The sequence below is a fragment of the Mus caroli genome, unplaced genomic scaffold, assembly GCF_978045245.1.
Source record: "Mus caroli unplaced genomic scaffold, Mus_caroli_1 scaffold_8, whole genome shotgun sequence".
In the NCBI taxonomy this organism is placed as follows: Eukaryota; Metazoa; Chordata; class Mammalia; order Rodentia; family Muridae; genus Mus; species Mus caroli.
Window position 1 is genome coordinate 89,347,219 of NW_028227263.1, and position 17,166 is coordinate 89,364,384.

Below are 17,166 nucleotides of genomic sequence, written 5' to 3' on the forward strand. Positions count from 1 at the left end.
GTTCCATAGGTTTTAATATAAAAATGTGTAGTCCCTAAAACACTAGAATAGATTATATCTGTATGGTTAGTTCTTTTCTGAAGTTCCAAGCTAAATTATGACCTTTTTTTTTTCTTTAGTACTAGGAACTGAACCTAGATCCTCACATAAAATTACATAAATCTTGATTTTTCCTTTATAAAAAGAAACAATATAATTGTTCTCTTAAGTGGTCAGCTTGGGGCTCCAAATTCATTTTCCTTTCATATAACCTAAATGGACATGTGTACTTAAACAAGGTTGGATTAAAACAACGACAGTATTCATCAACAGATTGAAAGGAAGAGAAAAAAATCAGTCTTCACATGTATCAGTTAGTCCTTTTTTAATAAATTTGAATTCATTCAACAAGTTTCATATTGTATCTGTCACTCAATTTTGCTGTTTTTTTTTTCATGTCAAATAATACCAAAAAATTACATCAATGTGCTTAAGCAAAACCGGGTTTAAGTTTTATCTTTACAATGAAATGAAATCGACGGGAATACCAATCAGGACAGCAACCGCCTATTCCTACGAGAACAATCCTGTACTTACCTTGAACACATCTACTGACTTGGGAAGTAGAAAAATGAGTCACGAATGACATGTTTGTGGGCCGTCCCTAGGAGAGGTATGGTGCATGAGCCACTCTGGGAGGTCACTTACAAGATGAGGGGGATTTAGTCATTCAGGAAAACATGGCACCTTTCAATGCAGTAGAAGAGGTAATCAGTCCAAGGCACACTCGCCAGTGTCCTGGGAAATTTACTCCACCAGGGCAGTTCTTTGCCCAAAGAGTCAATGTTATTGTGATGGAAAGTTCACACTGACATGAAAGTCAGGGTTCATTCCAAAAGGAACAAAATATTTTACCACTGGTTCAGTTGGCTTACAGAAAGTGGCCAGAAATATGAACTCTTTTTTTTTAGGTGGAGGGTTAAAATATGAATTATAGTAGGCTTATGCTTTTAAGCAAGGAGATTCAACAATGGACACATCTTTTCAGAATGTGTTTCCGTGGTTCAAATACCTACAGCTACAATGTGCCTGACCCCTCTGAGATGATCTCATTGGTGAAATTGTCAACTCAGTGTTTCAAAACAAGAGAACTGCTTCTGATGGGAACAACTGAAGATGTCCCCGTGTTGGCATCAAAACACACAATACTGCAGATGGACATGTCACTTAAAGCCTAGTGGGAACATTATTATGATATACTTTTTAGTTCATCTGAGATTCAGGGGCAGTGAGGGTGTCATGGCATTGGCAGCACAACCCCTCAACTGTCCTGGGATTGGTGAGCAGGAGTGACTTTCCTTTTAAAGATAATTCCACTCTGATGAGTCTTTTCTCTGCTGGGACTGATGGAGGAGGGCTATTGAATTGTCACAGACATATCTGGAAATGACTAATAAAGGGCTGTCATCAAGGCATCAAAACCATGAGCCCTCTGCGAAGCATTTTGTTTTGGAAAGACAGTACTATTGAGAAAACTAACGGTTTATTGAATTGGTGAGAAATTAAAATTTTCTGTTCTTAAGAGCTCTGGACATGGGTAACAGCCACCTCCCATCAGAGGTCCTGGTGGAATCCCTCCGCACCCTCACTTACTGGCTCAAATGGCTGCTGTAAAGTAACTAGAGGCTACTTTCTTAGATAGGGATCAGAACCCACTCTTCTGCTAACACAGCCAGACTTCTCTTCTCAACACTTCTCCTAGCTTTAAAAAATAGAGAAGCCATAAAATAAGTTATTAGAAGAAAAATATTTTTCTTCTGAAATGGAATAAAGCAAACACATACCCAAGGATCTTAGAAAGGATTTTTTTTTTTTTACAGAATACATGTATGTATTTGTGTATGTGTGTGTATGTATATGTATGTATGTATGTGTGTGTGTGTGTGTGTGTAATTACAAATACTACTTAGAGTCTAGCTACTATGGTAACTTCATTACAGTGTCTATAAAGTTGTGGATCCAGTCTTGGTGCCAAATGCATATAAAAAGCTCAAAAGCTATTATGACTACACCATGCAAATTTTTATCCAGAGATTCCCCGGGAGTGCACTGCTGCTCTTCTGAGCCCTGCGGGGTCTCTGCCTTGATATGTGGGTATCTCAACTATGCATCAAAAAAGCTCTGAGTCACTTCCCCAGAAAAAAAAGTCACAGTTCTGAGTATAATAAATTATCAGTCAATGACTGTTTCTGCCACACTGCTTGCATTTTGGAGTTCCTTGTCTACATGTGGCACTTACATCTTGAGTTACAGGATACAGAGAGAGATACCTGAAGTATTGAAAGGGATAAGGTCTTTGCAAACATTTGTATTCTTTTAACATGTTACAATGATAAGGCCACTTACAGAATTTTTTTTTTTAATCTGTTTAACTTTTTGTCTCCTCCCACTGTTACCCATGGGGAAAAAAAATTCTAGAGAAAAGCCAAATGGCAAAATTCACAGGCTCATCTCCAGATAGAAAATAAAACAAAGGAGCAGTGATTTAAAGAAGACTTAGCAGATAAGAATGGGGGAGGCAAGGGGTATAAAAATCAGTAACTGTCCCTCACAAGGATTTTGTGGATTTAGGTTTTATTTAATATTAGGTTTTGAACAGTCAGACTCCCACATATTAGAGATTGCAATGGCCACCAAAAAAATCAAGTAGTGTCAGTCCATGGTCAGTCCACATGCCTCCTGGGGAGGGTGGTGGTGCTGCCTGCCTATGTGGAAAAACGATGGCGCCAGACTTGAAGGTGCCGCGTGTGTGGGATTTGGGGGTTATTAATTTAGCAGTTCTTTACTGCTTGTTGTTTTTTATCCTGTCTTCCAAATGCTTCGCTGTGACACCCGTTTACATAACTGCAGTCGGTTTATGGATGCCTGTGATAGAAATAGTTTACAAAAAATATATCATCTTTGTTTTTCTTTAGAAAGAGCTCATCTAAATAGTAAGTTAAGGTCGCATCTATGAAACCGGTGCACCTTGTCTTGTTTCTACGAGCTTTAAAAAGTCCAAATCCTGGTGAGGCTGTGGATCAGAAGGAAGCAAAAGAGACGATTTGTGTCAGGTTGCTCTCCTTGCCTCAGAAACGGTCATGGGTTGTTGTGTGATGTGTAGACTGGAAGTGTTCCTGCAGAGTCCTAGTCAGTCTAGGAGGAGTTGGGTGTGCTTATGAGATATGTCAGTACAGAAATAAAGGCTGTGAAGACTTTTAAGTTTCCAAAAGTGAACAGTAGAAACCTTTTAGATTCAATCCTAATTTCTAGAGAACAGAAAATAGTTACATCACAGAATGAAAAATATGACGTTGCATGCTGCCATGATAGCAAGCAGAAGAAACAAAATCTTGGCAATATATGTAGGTATGCATATTATGCAAATATATTTATATTAACATACAATGTTATAAGAATGGTAACATAACTGCAAGGGGGAAACCACTCTAGATGGTTTTACCTTAGAGTAACAAAGAACCTGAGACGTCTATGCTTCCAGTTAAATAGCAGACCTAGAAATCTGGATGAGCTGTGGAGCACACTTCTAGTGATTGAATGTCATTATCAAAATGTGCCACTGTGTTCCCACATGACAGTTAAGCTGGACCCACTTAATGTTAACAGAAATCTCCCATGTATATGGGATGGTGGAGTACTTAAAACGGGACACCGTTTACTCCCAGTGAGTTTTTAAAGATGAATATTCAGACACGAGCGTAGGAGCTCCCTACCAGTGAGAGTCAGGTAAGTTCACTGTCAGTGACTCACCTCATCTGCTAACCCACTACAGACAAAAACACCTGATGAAACAAGCCCATCACAGAGAAGCCAACAAGCCTCGGTTGCAAACTGAGAGGGTATGAGGTGTACAACTACGGCTGTGGGAGTTCCCAAAGATTAACTAAGAATTCCTTTTGGATTTTTAAGCGAAAATATCTAACTTATGATAATAAAAGACACACCTTGGGATGACTGTGTTTCACGCCCTCATTCTTGAGGCATAATATTTAGATACTTGTCCCTTTCAATTAAAAAAGAAAGAAAAAGCTATGACTTTCTTTAATATGCATCCTGTGTTAAATTGTCCATAGTTGCAAAATGTATGGTATGTATGTGTATTTGTTTTATGTACACAGATACTCTTATCTGCGTACTTGAACATATACACATACATTCTCATATACACGTGTATTTTATATATATGCTGAGAAAGTTCACATATATATATACAATTGTGTGTGTGTCCGTGTGTGTGTGTGTGTGTGTATGTTTGTGTGTGTGTGTGTGTGTTTGTATGTGTACTGGTATAAAAACTTGACAGGCAGGGTAATATTTCACTCAGTGTTAAATGAAGTCTTTGAAAAATCAAGTACAGTCACTCAGTTAACATAGTACAGCCAGTAAACTAAATTGAAGAGAGAAAAGGTGAATGGAAACACGATCCGGGACCATCTGTCTATGGCATTCACATCGGTTAGATCAGGGATTTTGATTTTGAGCTGTGAAGACCTCCTCCGTAGGTGGGTCTTCTTGTGCGGGATGCTTCTGTCTCCCATGTACCGCCCATGCCCTTCCTTGGGCATGCTCTGTTTCCTATACTGGATTCCTGAGTTGTCAAAGGATATTGCTGAATTCCTGGTGTCACCAACGCTGCCTGCAACCTCATTCATTTCATTGTGAACATCCATCGGTGCTAATAGGATATTCCCGTGAGCATCCACCTAATGGGAAGAAAATGTATACTCTTAGGAAGCTGGAATGCCTATCAAATTTTAATATGCAAGACCTGGATAGAATGATGTTACATAATCATGAAACATAACTTATGGGAATCTGTATGTTAATTCCATGTCTCATCTTATAGGAAAAATACTTTTTTTGGAAATTTAACTGCAGCTTTCAGAGTGTATTTCCCTTATCTGAAAGTTCTTATAGAGAAAGGAAAGGCAGCTTTACCAAATGGATATTTCACATTACAGACTCCCTACTGAAGAGAAACCTGAAGTGTGAATCCCTTCCAGAATTTTACTTCTCTGTGAGTGACTGCTTATAATTGTGCATTGAATGGAAATGATATAGTACTCTCTGCCTTGTCTGCACTTCAACCTGTATCATCTAGATTTGGCAATGGCACAATACCTGTGTCACTCAGTCTCTCTTCCAAGTCACATGAGTATTGAATCTTAAGACATCTCAACAAGAAATGGAGGTGAGCACAGCACATGAAAGACTGTTGCAACAGAAGGCCTCATGCACATAACTTTCATTTGGCTGTATTGTTAAGATTCCTCCGTTGTTTTTTTTTCCCCATGCCCTCATATTAATTTCTTACTTTGCCTACTGATAACTTAAATTTTGTCTTAGGCATGAACTGATAGACTGGCAGAGTACATGTAACATTTGCTGCCAGTTCTGGCTTCAAGTAGACCCAGGGATAGGAAGTTAGCTTGTTCTATTTTGAATGTTTGCATTGGACCCCTGGTCAACCTCTGTTAAATATGCCTATCCTAGCCTGCTAGCCCTTTCTCTGATGATTTAAATTGCCAGATTACTGTGGGGAAGCACAGGGACAATCATGATGGTGCTCACGGTGACTATTGTGGTAGATCCAGATGTGGGTCTCTGCCTAATGTGGCCCTAGCAGAAGTCCTCTTTTCCAAGAGCTACTTTTAAAGTAGAAAGTCTCTTTTCATAGTGAAGTCAACATAAAAATAATAAAGTTTTATTCTTTGTTAAATATAGATGCAGACCTTCCACTGCAATGCCATTGATGCGTGTGTTTATTGGTTTGTCACAGGATGTTTCAGCAGCCTCCTTATGGCTGTGGGACCATGCAACTTGGGGAACCTGGGCTGGTGTCCCTGGTAAAATTGCAGTTGGATCATACTGTAGTTGCTACAGCCTGGTTCTCTGAGCTCTCCATAATCCCATCTGTGTCTATCCTTTTCCTGGAAGGCTGTACCCCTTTTCCATTCTTTGTCCCTGGCCAGCCTTCTCCTTTGAGCACTATATTTTTAGTTGATGGAATTTTCCATAAACCATTAGTTGTTTTATACAATGACTTATTGATATGCTAATTTGAGTCTTTCCAGCTTATAGATGGATATTCCTGTCTCTCACTAAAGGTGTTAAGCAGAATGTGAAGGTTGTAAATCAGGGAGGGAGTATACCTGACTCTTATTCAGGAAGAGATAGGGAACCATGTGAAGAAACACTGAGCAGATTAAAGAGCCCAAAATCACAGCTACCAACTGCAAAGTGTCCAAGGCTCAGGAAGGGATACATATAGTAGAGGCCACCCAGGATCCTGCCAGTGAGTTGATCACACTCTGGTTTGAAAATACCTCTCAAGGTAACTTAACTATGTGCTAATATTGGTCAATTCTCATGTGCCACAGCTTGTGAGCTGGTTACGAGGGGACTTTGTAGATGTAATTAAGGGTACAGCCCTCAAGATAGTTCATTTTAAATTGTTGGATGGGCACAATATCATCATATATCAGCAGACAAATATCAATCCTAAAAGGTCAAATTGCTTTGTGTAGGAAGATCTGAAGTTCATTACGAAGGAATAAGACAGCCCACAGGAGCAATGACTGACCCCAGATAAGAGCCAAGCAAATTCTATAACACAAGGACATACTTGTCCAGCCACCTGATTGTGCACTGCTATCAGAACAACTTTGGTTTTAGTCTCTATGATAGAGGCAGACCTATCCTTCCCCTTCTCTTCTGGTACTTTTTACCTAGAAGATGTCTGCTAAAATTGAGCTCTGTTTTACCCTGTTAAATTTGTTTTAATTTGCCATAGCAACTCTATTTAAAAAAAAGAAAAAGAAAAAGAAAGAAAAACCCTATAGGATGAGGGAAAACATGAGATGTGCATTTACCTACTATATAAAAGACCACAGGTGAAAAAGGAGATATTTTTCAGGCCAAAGTATGAAACACATCAAAGACCCAAGAAATCCAGCTAGTTTCTGATACATGCTATGCCTGTTGGTGGGTGGAGTGTGTGCTGCTTTTTCTCTGTCATTGTCATCTTTTCACCATATAATGTTAATAATCAGGACACTTGATCATGAATGTGAAGATAGATGAGAGCCTGGGCTAAGTAAGGGTTTCTGTTTGTCATGCTAAGAAACTCCAACCCTATGTTTTTAGAATAAAACATAATCTCTAAGCAGAAAAAAAATGATATAGAGTACATGTCAAAGGATCAAGAAGAAAAGCTGAATGTGAGACGTGACAAGGGAGTCCATCATATAGGTCTCCCTGGCCAATAGCAGTCAGAAAAGAGACCCTAAAGGTCAGACAGATGACCTTTTTCTGCTTTTGTTCTCTGTGTGCTTACTATGCCTGTAGCAGGAGAAGTTCTGTACTTTGTCGATTCTATTTTGTGTTTGTTTTGTTTTCTGTTTTCTGAAGCAGAGTCCCAGTCTAGCCCTGACTAACTAACAACTCAGTCTGGAGCATAAAATAGATTTGAACTCATGGTAGTACTTTTTCTTACTTTAGCCTCCTGTGTGCTTGAATTGCAGGTTTGAGTCACTAAGCTTGCCTTTTATCTTGGAAGTTGTAAGAAAGGAGAGAGAGGAGAGACCCCACCTAGACTTGATAGCTGAGAGTTATATCTTAACCTTACAGGGACTGAGAAATTAGGATTGAATAGGACTTTGTATTTTCTCTCTAAGTTTTTATTTTTATTCTATTTTTCCCTGGATTGATCAACAATAAACTCCTTTCAATGAAAAGCTGTTTGTCTTCAGAACCAGGAAGACTTCCAGAGACTTCAGACTGAGTTGTTAGTGGTTAATTATTAGTTGTTAATAGTTCAAGCAGGAAGAGATACCCAAAGCCACAGACGACATGGCATGGTTGAAACAGAAGTGAACAGTAAAGGGCTGTGCCTCTCACTCCCACTGCAGCATCGCCATAACAAGGCTCAGCTGTGGGAGAAACTTGACCATACTAGCTCTACCTAAAAAGGGACACCTTGAAGTACCTATGGCTGGGCAGGAAGGAGGTCATGAACAGATGCCAGAGTTGATCTTTGCATACAGTTAAAAGCAAGTGTACAGGTCAGAGTGCTGACCTCTCTCTCCAATGCAGTCCACAGTGCTTTATGGCATTGAGCAGTGAGCAGGACAGGGATGAAAGGGCCAGTGGCTCACAAACCATCTTGACTTGGAAGCTGGCTTGGAAGGGACTCTGCCAGGTGATCCTGACATTTAATTTATTTCATTACTTCCTTTGACTACAGTGAATTAGCATGGTTCTACCTGGTACCTAGCTGCCTTTACATCATGGAGATGGTATACTCAGGCAGCCACATTAAATGTTTAATTTGATTCTTTTTCTATGTTCAACATTTTAAACAGATCTACCTTCATGGTAAGCTGACATTTTAAAAACTTCTTTGTTCCTGAAATTGAGCCAGAGAACACCCTAAAGGGAGAGACACTGACTTTTTAAAGTACTAATGTAGAACTTACACTTTTTCATAATAATAACTCATCCATTACAGTAGTTACCATCCCAGAAAGTTCAAAAATTTCCCTCCAAGATAGAAAAGAACACAAACATTAGTAGCTATAAAAATATATTCCTTATAGCTTATGCTATTTTTAAAGAGGAAAACAGAGAGATGATGGGCTTGTGGTCCACCACAGTGCCTCACTGGAGACATACACAAGGGGGTATATGGAAATCATAAGTACACACCTGCTTCCCAACAGGGTCATTCATGGTCTAAGCTATGAACCGTGAAGATGAATGCAGAGACATTCCTTCTCTCAAGCAATCTAGTAGGTAGAAACTTCAAATAATCAACTAATATAATCTTTTATAAAAGAATTTTAAAACATATTCCTAGTTATCAAAAACATGATATGAAAAGTTCCCTTTTGTTTTTCTTTTGTCAGAATCAAAGGAATTCAAATGAAAAATTATGTGGTAGGGTAAATCCTACCAGTCCAGCAGGAGCAGATTTACAGTGATAAATGCCACCTGACATGAGCAGCTGCTACAATGGAGTCAGGCTCTATGTATTTTAGGAGGAGCAAGAAACTAGGTGCAGCCTGAAAGGGGGAATAAGGTAGGTGCCCTGCCATTGCATGTACAGAGAATGAGCTGGAAATTGAAAGAACAGCAGCAAAAACAGTGGCTTTGACAAAAGCAAGATGTAAATACTGATGGGAAGAAATAAAGAAGACTATGGAGAGGAATACTTGACTTGGGTGTTGAAGAAAGGGAAGATGTAAGTCATGAGGTAAATTCACAGAATAAAAAAAAAGCAGAGATGGTGTATGTAGCAATTCAGAATATACTGAGACTAAAGAAGATATAAAAGAATAAGAATGATGTTCTGACATATAGGGAAAGATCTTTCAAGCAGCATCCTGTCTTTGCTAGTCCTTTATGGACACAGTTGTTTGTCTAGGAAATGATCTAATGACACCAGGAATCTGTTTCTTTGAAAAGCTTAGTCTGAGGAAAGCCATGCTTTCTTAGGAACTTGGCTTGTAGCTTACAAATGGAAGAATAAAACCTGACCAGTTGGTCAATTTCCCTTGGTTTCTGTGAATGTTGATGACAAGCCTGTAGCTGTTTCAGGGCTCTGCTGAGACAGGGCTCAAGAATCAATATAATTTTATACAATTCTATTTCAGACAGGTTGATTCCCTGTAATGGAAACTCTATCACAAAAAATACTTATTTTGGTATGCAAAAGAATATAAACATGTATTGAATTAAGATCTTAGTTTAAAATAGCTTGGCTGCTTCGCTTATGGATTTACGTGGGTCTCATTTAAGCAGGAACTAATGTGCAGAAAATTACTTGCATTTTTGTCCAAAAAGCTTTAAATGTATTACATTTTATTAACTTTTAGAATTTTTTACAATCAATGTTTTTGAAAGAGAGAATGATTTCTTTCTCTTGTCCTTACCTCTAGAATGTAGTTCTCAGAATAGAAATAAGTGACTGAAGGAGAACTCAGGTTGAAATGTTTTTTACAGAATGACAGGTGGCTTGTAATTTTTAAGTTGGTTCACGAATTATTGCTATTTTGAAGGGTCCAGCTCACACTGACTATAAATAGAGCCAATGATTTCATTGTAGGTTTTTCTGCTGCTCTGAACCTAGACAGGTGCGGCTATCCAAAATGAAAATCATCTCATCCAGAAAAGATCATATAAGAGTTTGTATTCTGTAGACTATGTCACTAGATTGGCACTCAGTGGATATCTCATTCTTACTCACTTTCCACATTTGACTCTGGTTTTACAAGAACAAGATAGGATTTGGAATTTGTGGGTGACATGAGACATACCTTCTTATTAAGGATAATATTGAATCTGTGAATCTGATTAATTTACAAGAATATGTCTCTGCCTAGCACATTTTAGGTATATAATCAATGGCTAGCAAAACAATTACACGTGTATTGTGTCATGACATTAAAATACCATGCCAACTGGTCAGCTCTTCAGATATCACAAGATTTGCCAATGTAATGTGTTCAATGTGACCAAAGACTTGCTCTTAGGTATAGAGAAAATCCCGTAACAAACAGGAAGTATACATAGATGAATTAAGGCTTAGAGACTTACACGTTACCAAGAGGATAAACTGAAAGAATATACAAACATTCTGAGCATTCATGTATCATTCCCTAAGCTCTAATATTGTATAACCACTACGTATATGAGGAACCCACTTGTGGTTTTACAGCAGGGTCAGTAAAACCCCGGATCTTATAGTCTTCCAATGGTTGTTGGCAGCTGATTGCCTGCAATACCTCCAGGATGCTCTCTGCCTATGACATACCCCACGGGATAGGCAGCTTTCTTAGGAAAGACTATAAGAGGTAGGTTCCCTGCAGTAATCAGACAGTTTCCCTGGTAGAGAAAATGGGGTGATAGCTCATGACACTGATAACCAGAGCCAAGTGTCATGACTGAGAACTGAAGTGGGACTGTTTCAATGACTGTCACACTCCTATCCCTCATACCAAGCCTGTTCTGTCTGGTATGAAGTGTGTGGCTCTTGTTCTCATGTTCCCCCTACATACCTTTATACAAATGTTTTAGGAAGTCCATTTCTACTTAAAATTCATCTCTAAATTCTTAAGTGAGGGAGGAATAATTTTTAATGACTAACTATAAGAACATCAAAGAGATGTAAAAATGAGAATACTTGATGCTTATATGGTGCTTTTAAAATCTAAGAACTTGATGATCATATATTTTGAAAATACTACCATATAAAGGCACTACTGATTTAAAATTCATTCAGGAGTCAACTTAAAACTTCCTATACATCTAATTTATATTCTTTCTACATTCTGATAATTTTATTTGTGAATGTTACAGGTTTGAAGTTTTTCTTTAAATTTTGAACTTTACATTCAAAAAGATGTTTCTGAATTATGATTTGACTGTTTTAAACAGTCACATTTAGAAAAAATGCAAACAAAGTTGCAATAGTTAGAGAAAATATGAATTGGGAAAGAACACAGTTCATGTATGCATTTGTACATGTGCTTGGCCACAGAGAAAATATGATGTGATTAATTCTAGTTTCCTTAGTAACAGCAAGGCCAAGACATATTGTGTATTCATAGTATGGTATGATCTCCATAGAAACATTAGCAGTCTGGCACACAGTAGATTTTCCAGTAAGATATTGCAGATAATTTTGTCTATGGAAAACCTATTTCTATTCAGAGATGAACTTCATTTATGTTTTATAGATAAGAAGAGGCCATTTCCACTCACTGACAGGTCTCCATCAATTCATGGACATTTGCCATCCCAGGTTAGGCAGCATTAGGGATCCATGTTGGCACAAATGTTCAGGAGAATGAAAAGAGACTTTCAAAGGCTTAAAAAACATGTAGATTTGAAAAGATGGATTTGAACAGCATAACAAAAAAGAAAGGAAGTTCAGTCTTTAAATTGGTAGAAATATATCCCTGAGAAAGTTAGATGAATATGTAATAGAGAACTTCAAAAAATCTGTATATAAACTGTACAATTTCATTAATATTTCATGATAATAAAATAACACATTTATATCTCCAAAAACCAAGTCCCCTTGTGACTGGAAGGTGAGCATTCCTGAGTTGGGCTATGGCTTTCTGGTGGAGGGGGAAGCTGTACTGTGCAGAGACCAAAGCTCAACAGAACTTCTGAGCCTACAGTGCCTGAGGCCTTAATTCTTAAGGTTCTCCCCACGGACCACTGAGGTGACTGCCTACTGTACTGTCCACCATGAGGGCCAGCTGGATGAGTGAACTGGTAATCTTACAACTAAGAGAATATTGATTTCTTTTAGAAACTTTTCCCATGTTAAGTAACAGCCCTACATTTCAGTGTATTGACCACTCCTGATCCTCCTCTGTTCTTCTGAAAGGACAGCGAGACTGGAAGCTGAACTTCTCCACCACCTGCTCCAACGTTAGCTTGATAAGGAACCTGGAGTTTTGCCCTAGGAACCTGCCTAGCTCCCTGGAGGTGAACCATTAGGCCAGACTCAGCATGGTTGGAGTGTCCAGGCAGTGGAGAGCCTACCCGGTTTATTTCACTCTTAGAACGATCATTCTTGGCCTTGGCTGTCTTCTCTGCAAGCTTCTTCTGCCTTTGGGGACCTCTTCCAAAGAAAATGTAGTTGACAAAGGCGTACTCCAGAAGTGCCAGGAATACAAAGACAAAGCAGCCCATCAGGTACATGTCGATGGCTTTGACATAGGGAATTTTGGGTAGAGTCTCCCGAAGGTGAGTGTTGATGGTTGTCATCGTGAGCACGGTGGTAATCCCTAAAATGCAAAGGCAGTGTGAGTACCGAAGCCCAGATCACAGTCATTCTCCCATTGCAATGTTCTAGAAGACATTAACTGGACTGAACGTCACTGGAATATCTATGTGTCTTACGGCAACATATCATACTTTAGAGCAGCTAGTGAATATCCCCACTTGGAAAGTAAACCCACAGAGGCCCTAACCAGCCACTCCTATCACAGTTCGGGGTGTCTAGAGAGAGTGAAAGGCAAGATATCTAGGCCATCTAGGAAGAATGTGTTACCTAGCATGTTAGAACAAATGCAGGAAGTTCCAGAATGCAACATATGCACCAAGTGCCTGGCCATAACACAACAGTGGTTTATGTCTGTAAGGATCTGGTCACCAGGTGGCTGTGTGTCCTATTTCAGGTCTTGCTGAGAGTTGAGGTTGAGGGCTTTTTATGGATTAATGGGAGACTTAGCTCTAAGCTGAAAGAGGGAGGGCCAAGTCCAGAGAGCAGATTCACTCTGGAACCATTTTCCTCAAGTAGAAAAGAATGCACACAATCTGGGTGGGGCGGTTAGCTTGGATAGAAGTATGAGAATTCTGAGAGTCTCTCAAATTCTGACACCAAGAAGCTCCTCTGAAAATATTTTGCTGAGTTCTCTACATAGTTCTGTATAGATGATGTGTGTCCGTGTAGGGAAATTGGCTGTAGTCCTTAAAGACCACAAGAGCAGCATATTTTGTAACCTTACCTTCCACAGCAGGAGATAGAGTTCCTTATATGCAGAGATTATAAATTAAGTGATTTGAGACCACAGTGACCAGAGGGTATGCTGGGTAGAGACATGACACAGGGCTTGGTGAACAGAGAGAGGTAAGTTGTGTTTGGGCCACCAAGTACCAAGTGTCACAGCAAAAAACAAGCTTAGAACCCTCCTGAGCCTGTTCTGTTGCAAATGTAAGATATTTGAAGGAAGTGCCCAGCTCTAAAGGTCAGGCTTTTCCATGAATTCAACCAACATCCTTGAATGTGGGCAAAAGAGTTCCCTTGCATTCCTATGTTAGGATTTACTCCCCTAAGAAGTCACTCAAAAAGGAAGAGACTGGCAATGATTGTTTTCAACCTCACTAACATACACACCCACACAATCAATGATGTGACTGAGGCTAAAAGGCAGCAACAGCAAGGTAAAGTTTCTGGGACAGAAGCAGGGCTGTAGGGGAGGGTTTATATTTTCATTCTCTTGTTTTTTAGCCCTTTGGATGCCCTTTTGGTGTCAGAAGTGTGTTTGTTTGACCTATGTTTCCCAGAGCTAGCCCTGCCTGGGATGTGGAGCAATGCCCTCCATAGGGGAAAGTAGCAGAGAAACAAGATGACCCTAAGAGACTGCTAACAGCACAGAACATGGAAGAACCAAGAAACTATTTTTATGCATAATTGCAAACCACAGTTGCTTGTGAAACGTTTGGAAATCTCAGATGTCAGAATATTTTAAGACTCCCTTTAACATTACATTCATGTGCACCTGGAGACTTTTAAAAATTTGAATGTGGCAATGGGATAATTACAGTTTACAAATAAATGTGAAAACACCACGCAAAAGCTACAGAATTAGACATTCTCACCATTCTTCAGAAGATTTGCAATGTTCAACACTACTGTTTTCCCCCACTCCCAAGAGCTGGTCACCAGCACTTATCTGCTCAGCACTGATGAAATGATGTCCCCCTTGGTGGCCTTCCATGATCAGTGGCATCATGTGACTGTGCATATAAGTGGGGAAGATGACATAGCAATTCAAAAGTCAAGTGGTAGGGTAGGGCAAGGCCAGTCTGTTATAATGGCTGCCCTTTGAAAACTGTCAGGGTTTCCTCCAATTAAAAACAAAACAAAACAGCAACAACAACAAAAAAACCCAACTTGATAAAAATCCTCTAAGGGTGATGCCTGCTAGGTTCTTTCCTGTATAGCCCCCAATGGCCAGAGGAAAACAGATGCCTGTAGACCTCTGGGAATAATAGATTTCTATAAATTCCTATTCTGTTCTACCCCGGAACCTGCCTCTCCAACTTCAAATGCTTGTCTGAATAGCATCATGCCAGCAGGGTCACTAAGACTTGATTTTGGCTTGAAACAGCAGAATAATCAAGAGAACATGAAAGTAAGTTCCTTCACTCTGATCAAGCTGGATTGTCAGTGGCATTTCTGACAGACTACCTGTTTCATGTTGTGATATTTTCAAGTAAGCAGGTACAGAGTTTGTAGTAGCTGGCAGACTTCAGAGGGTCACATCTGTTGTATGGGTTATCTCTTGCAAGCCCAGATAATTACAGCACTTGGGTTCTTTCTAATTGCTGTAGCAAGTGCTTGACAGCAGGGTCACTGTGATGCTTCTGATATTGTGATGTAAATGATCCTTTTCCAGGGGGTTCAAGTCATTTTTCATTTCTCTACATTTTTTTTCAAAGAGAGGACCTCAGAATTACACCTGTATGTAGAATTAATTTCTAGATAAAGTATGTTTTCATGCAAATGAGTTCTAGTTGTTATCTGATGCCAGCTCGAATCCACAGGACAGAATCGAATTTAAAGTATTATTCTGTCCCAGACAAAAAGAAACAGAGAGAGAACCTCAAATTGTGTAAATTAACTGTGGCGTTTGGACCTGCTCCTACAATTGTCTCTTAATTTTGCAAATGCAAATGCAAAAAAAAAAAACAAAAACAAAAACATCAACCACCCTAGGCAAAGAGTGGTCTACTGCCATTAAAGTCTTTGAAATAAGATCTGTCACACACCCTCTGCCAGTTGCACAGAAATCTAAGATTTTAAAAAACATATTCTTTAGACATACATAACAATTTTAATATAGAACTCTTAGTGTTTGGATACTTGATCCTATCCAGTGGACTGTTTTATGCACATGAAAACATCAGGAACTCTGGTAGAGAAAAAGTCTAATCCACAAGACACTTGGTGCAGTTTGCATAGCTACAGGTGTAGCACATTCACGTTCACAGTTGTGCATTATTTTAGAAAAGAAGATGGCAGAAGATGGCTAATAGAAAAAGATGGAGAGAGGGTGAACCAGAGCCTTGAACCACGATCTCCTGTTAGGTGTTCTATCGGCAAATAAGTTTCTAGTACTTTCCCTACAATTAATAAACGTTCCTTTGTTAATTCCTCTGCAGAAACAATATTGAACCCAGGAAAGGACTGGCCTATGCATGGCTCATCCCTTGTTCCATTGATACATTCACATGATAACTTTGTGCAGGGTTTCATAATAACTAGCTGGGCAGAGCATAATGCCCCCCTTAATAAGCAAATCCTAAAAATACTGTCAGAACCTTTAAGATATAATGTATATCAACTAATAATCTCATCATCAAATAACCAATGGACAACAAACCAAACTGGGGTTCTGGGGAATGACTCATAATTAGTTGCTTATTTTAACGGTCATTAAATTGTGTAATTTCAATTATGTGCTATAATATTTGATGATTTCTTTTTCTAACTTGAAAAAGAAGAAAGCTCAAATTAATCACACCTTTCTGTCTGTGGAATCATTTTGACCAGGAAATATTGATCCCAACTTTAAAATTATGTATCAAAAATACTTATATGATACAAATATTCAGAAGACATATTTTCTCTTTCATAGGCATGAAAATTCACATTTCAGTCTTATAATTAAATTAGCACATCAAGAGATTCATGCATGAAATTACTCTTCAAAGATAAAATGTGACTATGTGGCTGAGGCTGATGTAATGACACCCAGAATTTCTAGTTGCACTCTGGCCTTTAAATTTCCTGAATACTGAAGTGATGTGGTCACTTTATATTTTAGATAGGACTTAACAGTAGCACATACCAAGGGCAACTCGAGCAGCAGATGCATCATAATTGATCCAGAAGGACACCCACGAGAGGATTGTGATCAGGATTGAGGGCATATACGTCTGAAGAATGAAGTACCCGATATTTCTCTTCAACCGAAAACTCAATGAAAGTCGAGGATAGGCACCTACAGTAAACACACAAGGGCACAGTGAAGAGCCATGATGGGCAATCTGCTCCAGCATCCAAGAGTCAACAGCATGCACCTGGAAAACTCCATGAACTGGGGAGCCGCCCACTACTATGTAGGTTGGCATGTAATTTATAGAGTCCAGGAGGAAGGAGTATATCAGTTTGCAAGATAAGAATGTTGTTCTAAGGCTAAAGCTTAGCTAGAGCTGTTTCTGGGGACGTTTTAGGCATGGAGCACAGAATAACAGTAAATATGATGTTCAGTTTTTCATCGATGGCTGTCTCTTTTTTATCCTTAGTATAGAAAGAAAATT

At 39.1% G+C, this 17,166-nt stretch overlaps 1 protein-coding gene across 2 annotated transcripts in view; it reads right to left on the bottom strand.

The window, feature by feature from the left end:
• Nucleotides 1-324: 324 nt before the first annotated feature.
• Nucleotides 325-17,166, bottom strand: part of Gabrb3 (gamma-aminobutyric acid type A receptor subunit beta3) — a 228,745-nt gene continuing 211,903 nt past the window's right edge. Inside the window, exons 7-9 of one of the 2 annotated variants that reach the window (XM_021166821.2) lie at nt 16,695-16,847; nt 12,598-12,842; nt 325-4,742 (exon numbers count right to left, since the gene is read on the bottom strand). In XM_021166821.2, the coding sequence (XP_021022480.1) occupies nt 4,401-4,742; nt 12,598-12,842; nt 16,695-16,847 (740 nt within the window). In that variant the 3' untranslated portion in view covers nt 325-4,400. The remainder of the gene's footprint in view (nt 4,743-12,597; nt 12,843-16,694; nt 16,848-17,166) is intronic. The other variant, XM_021166820.2, reaches the window with a different exon arrangement.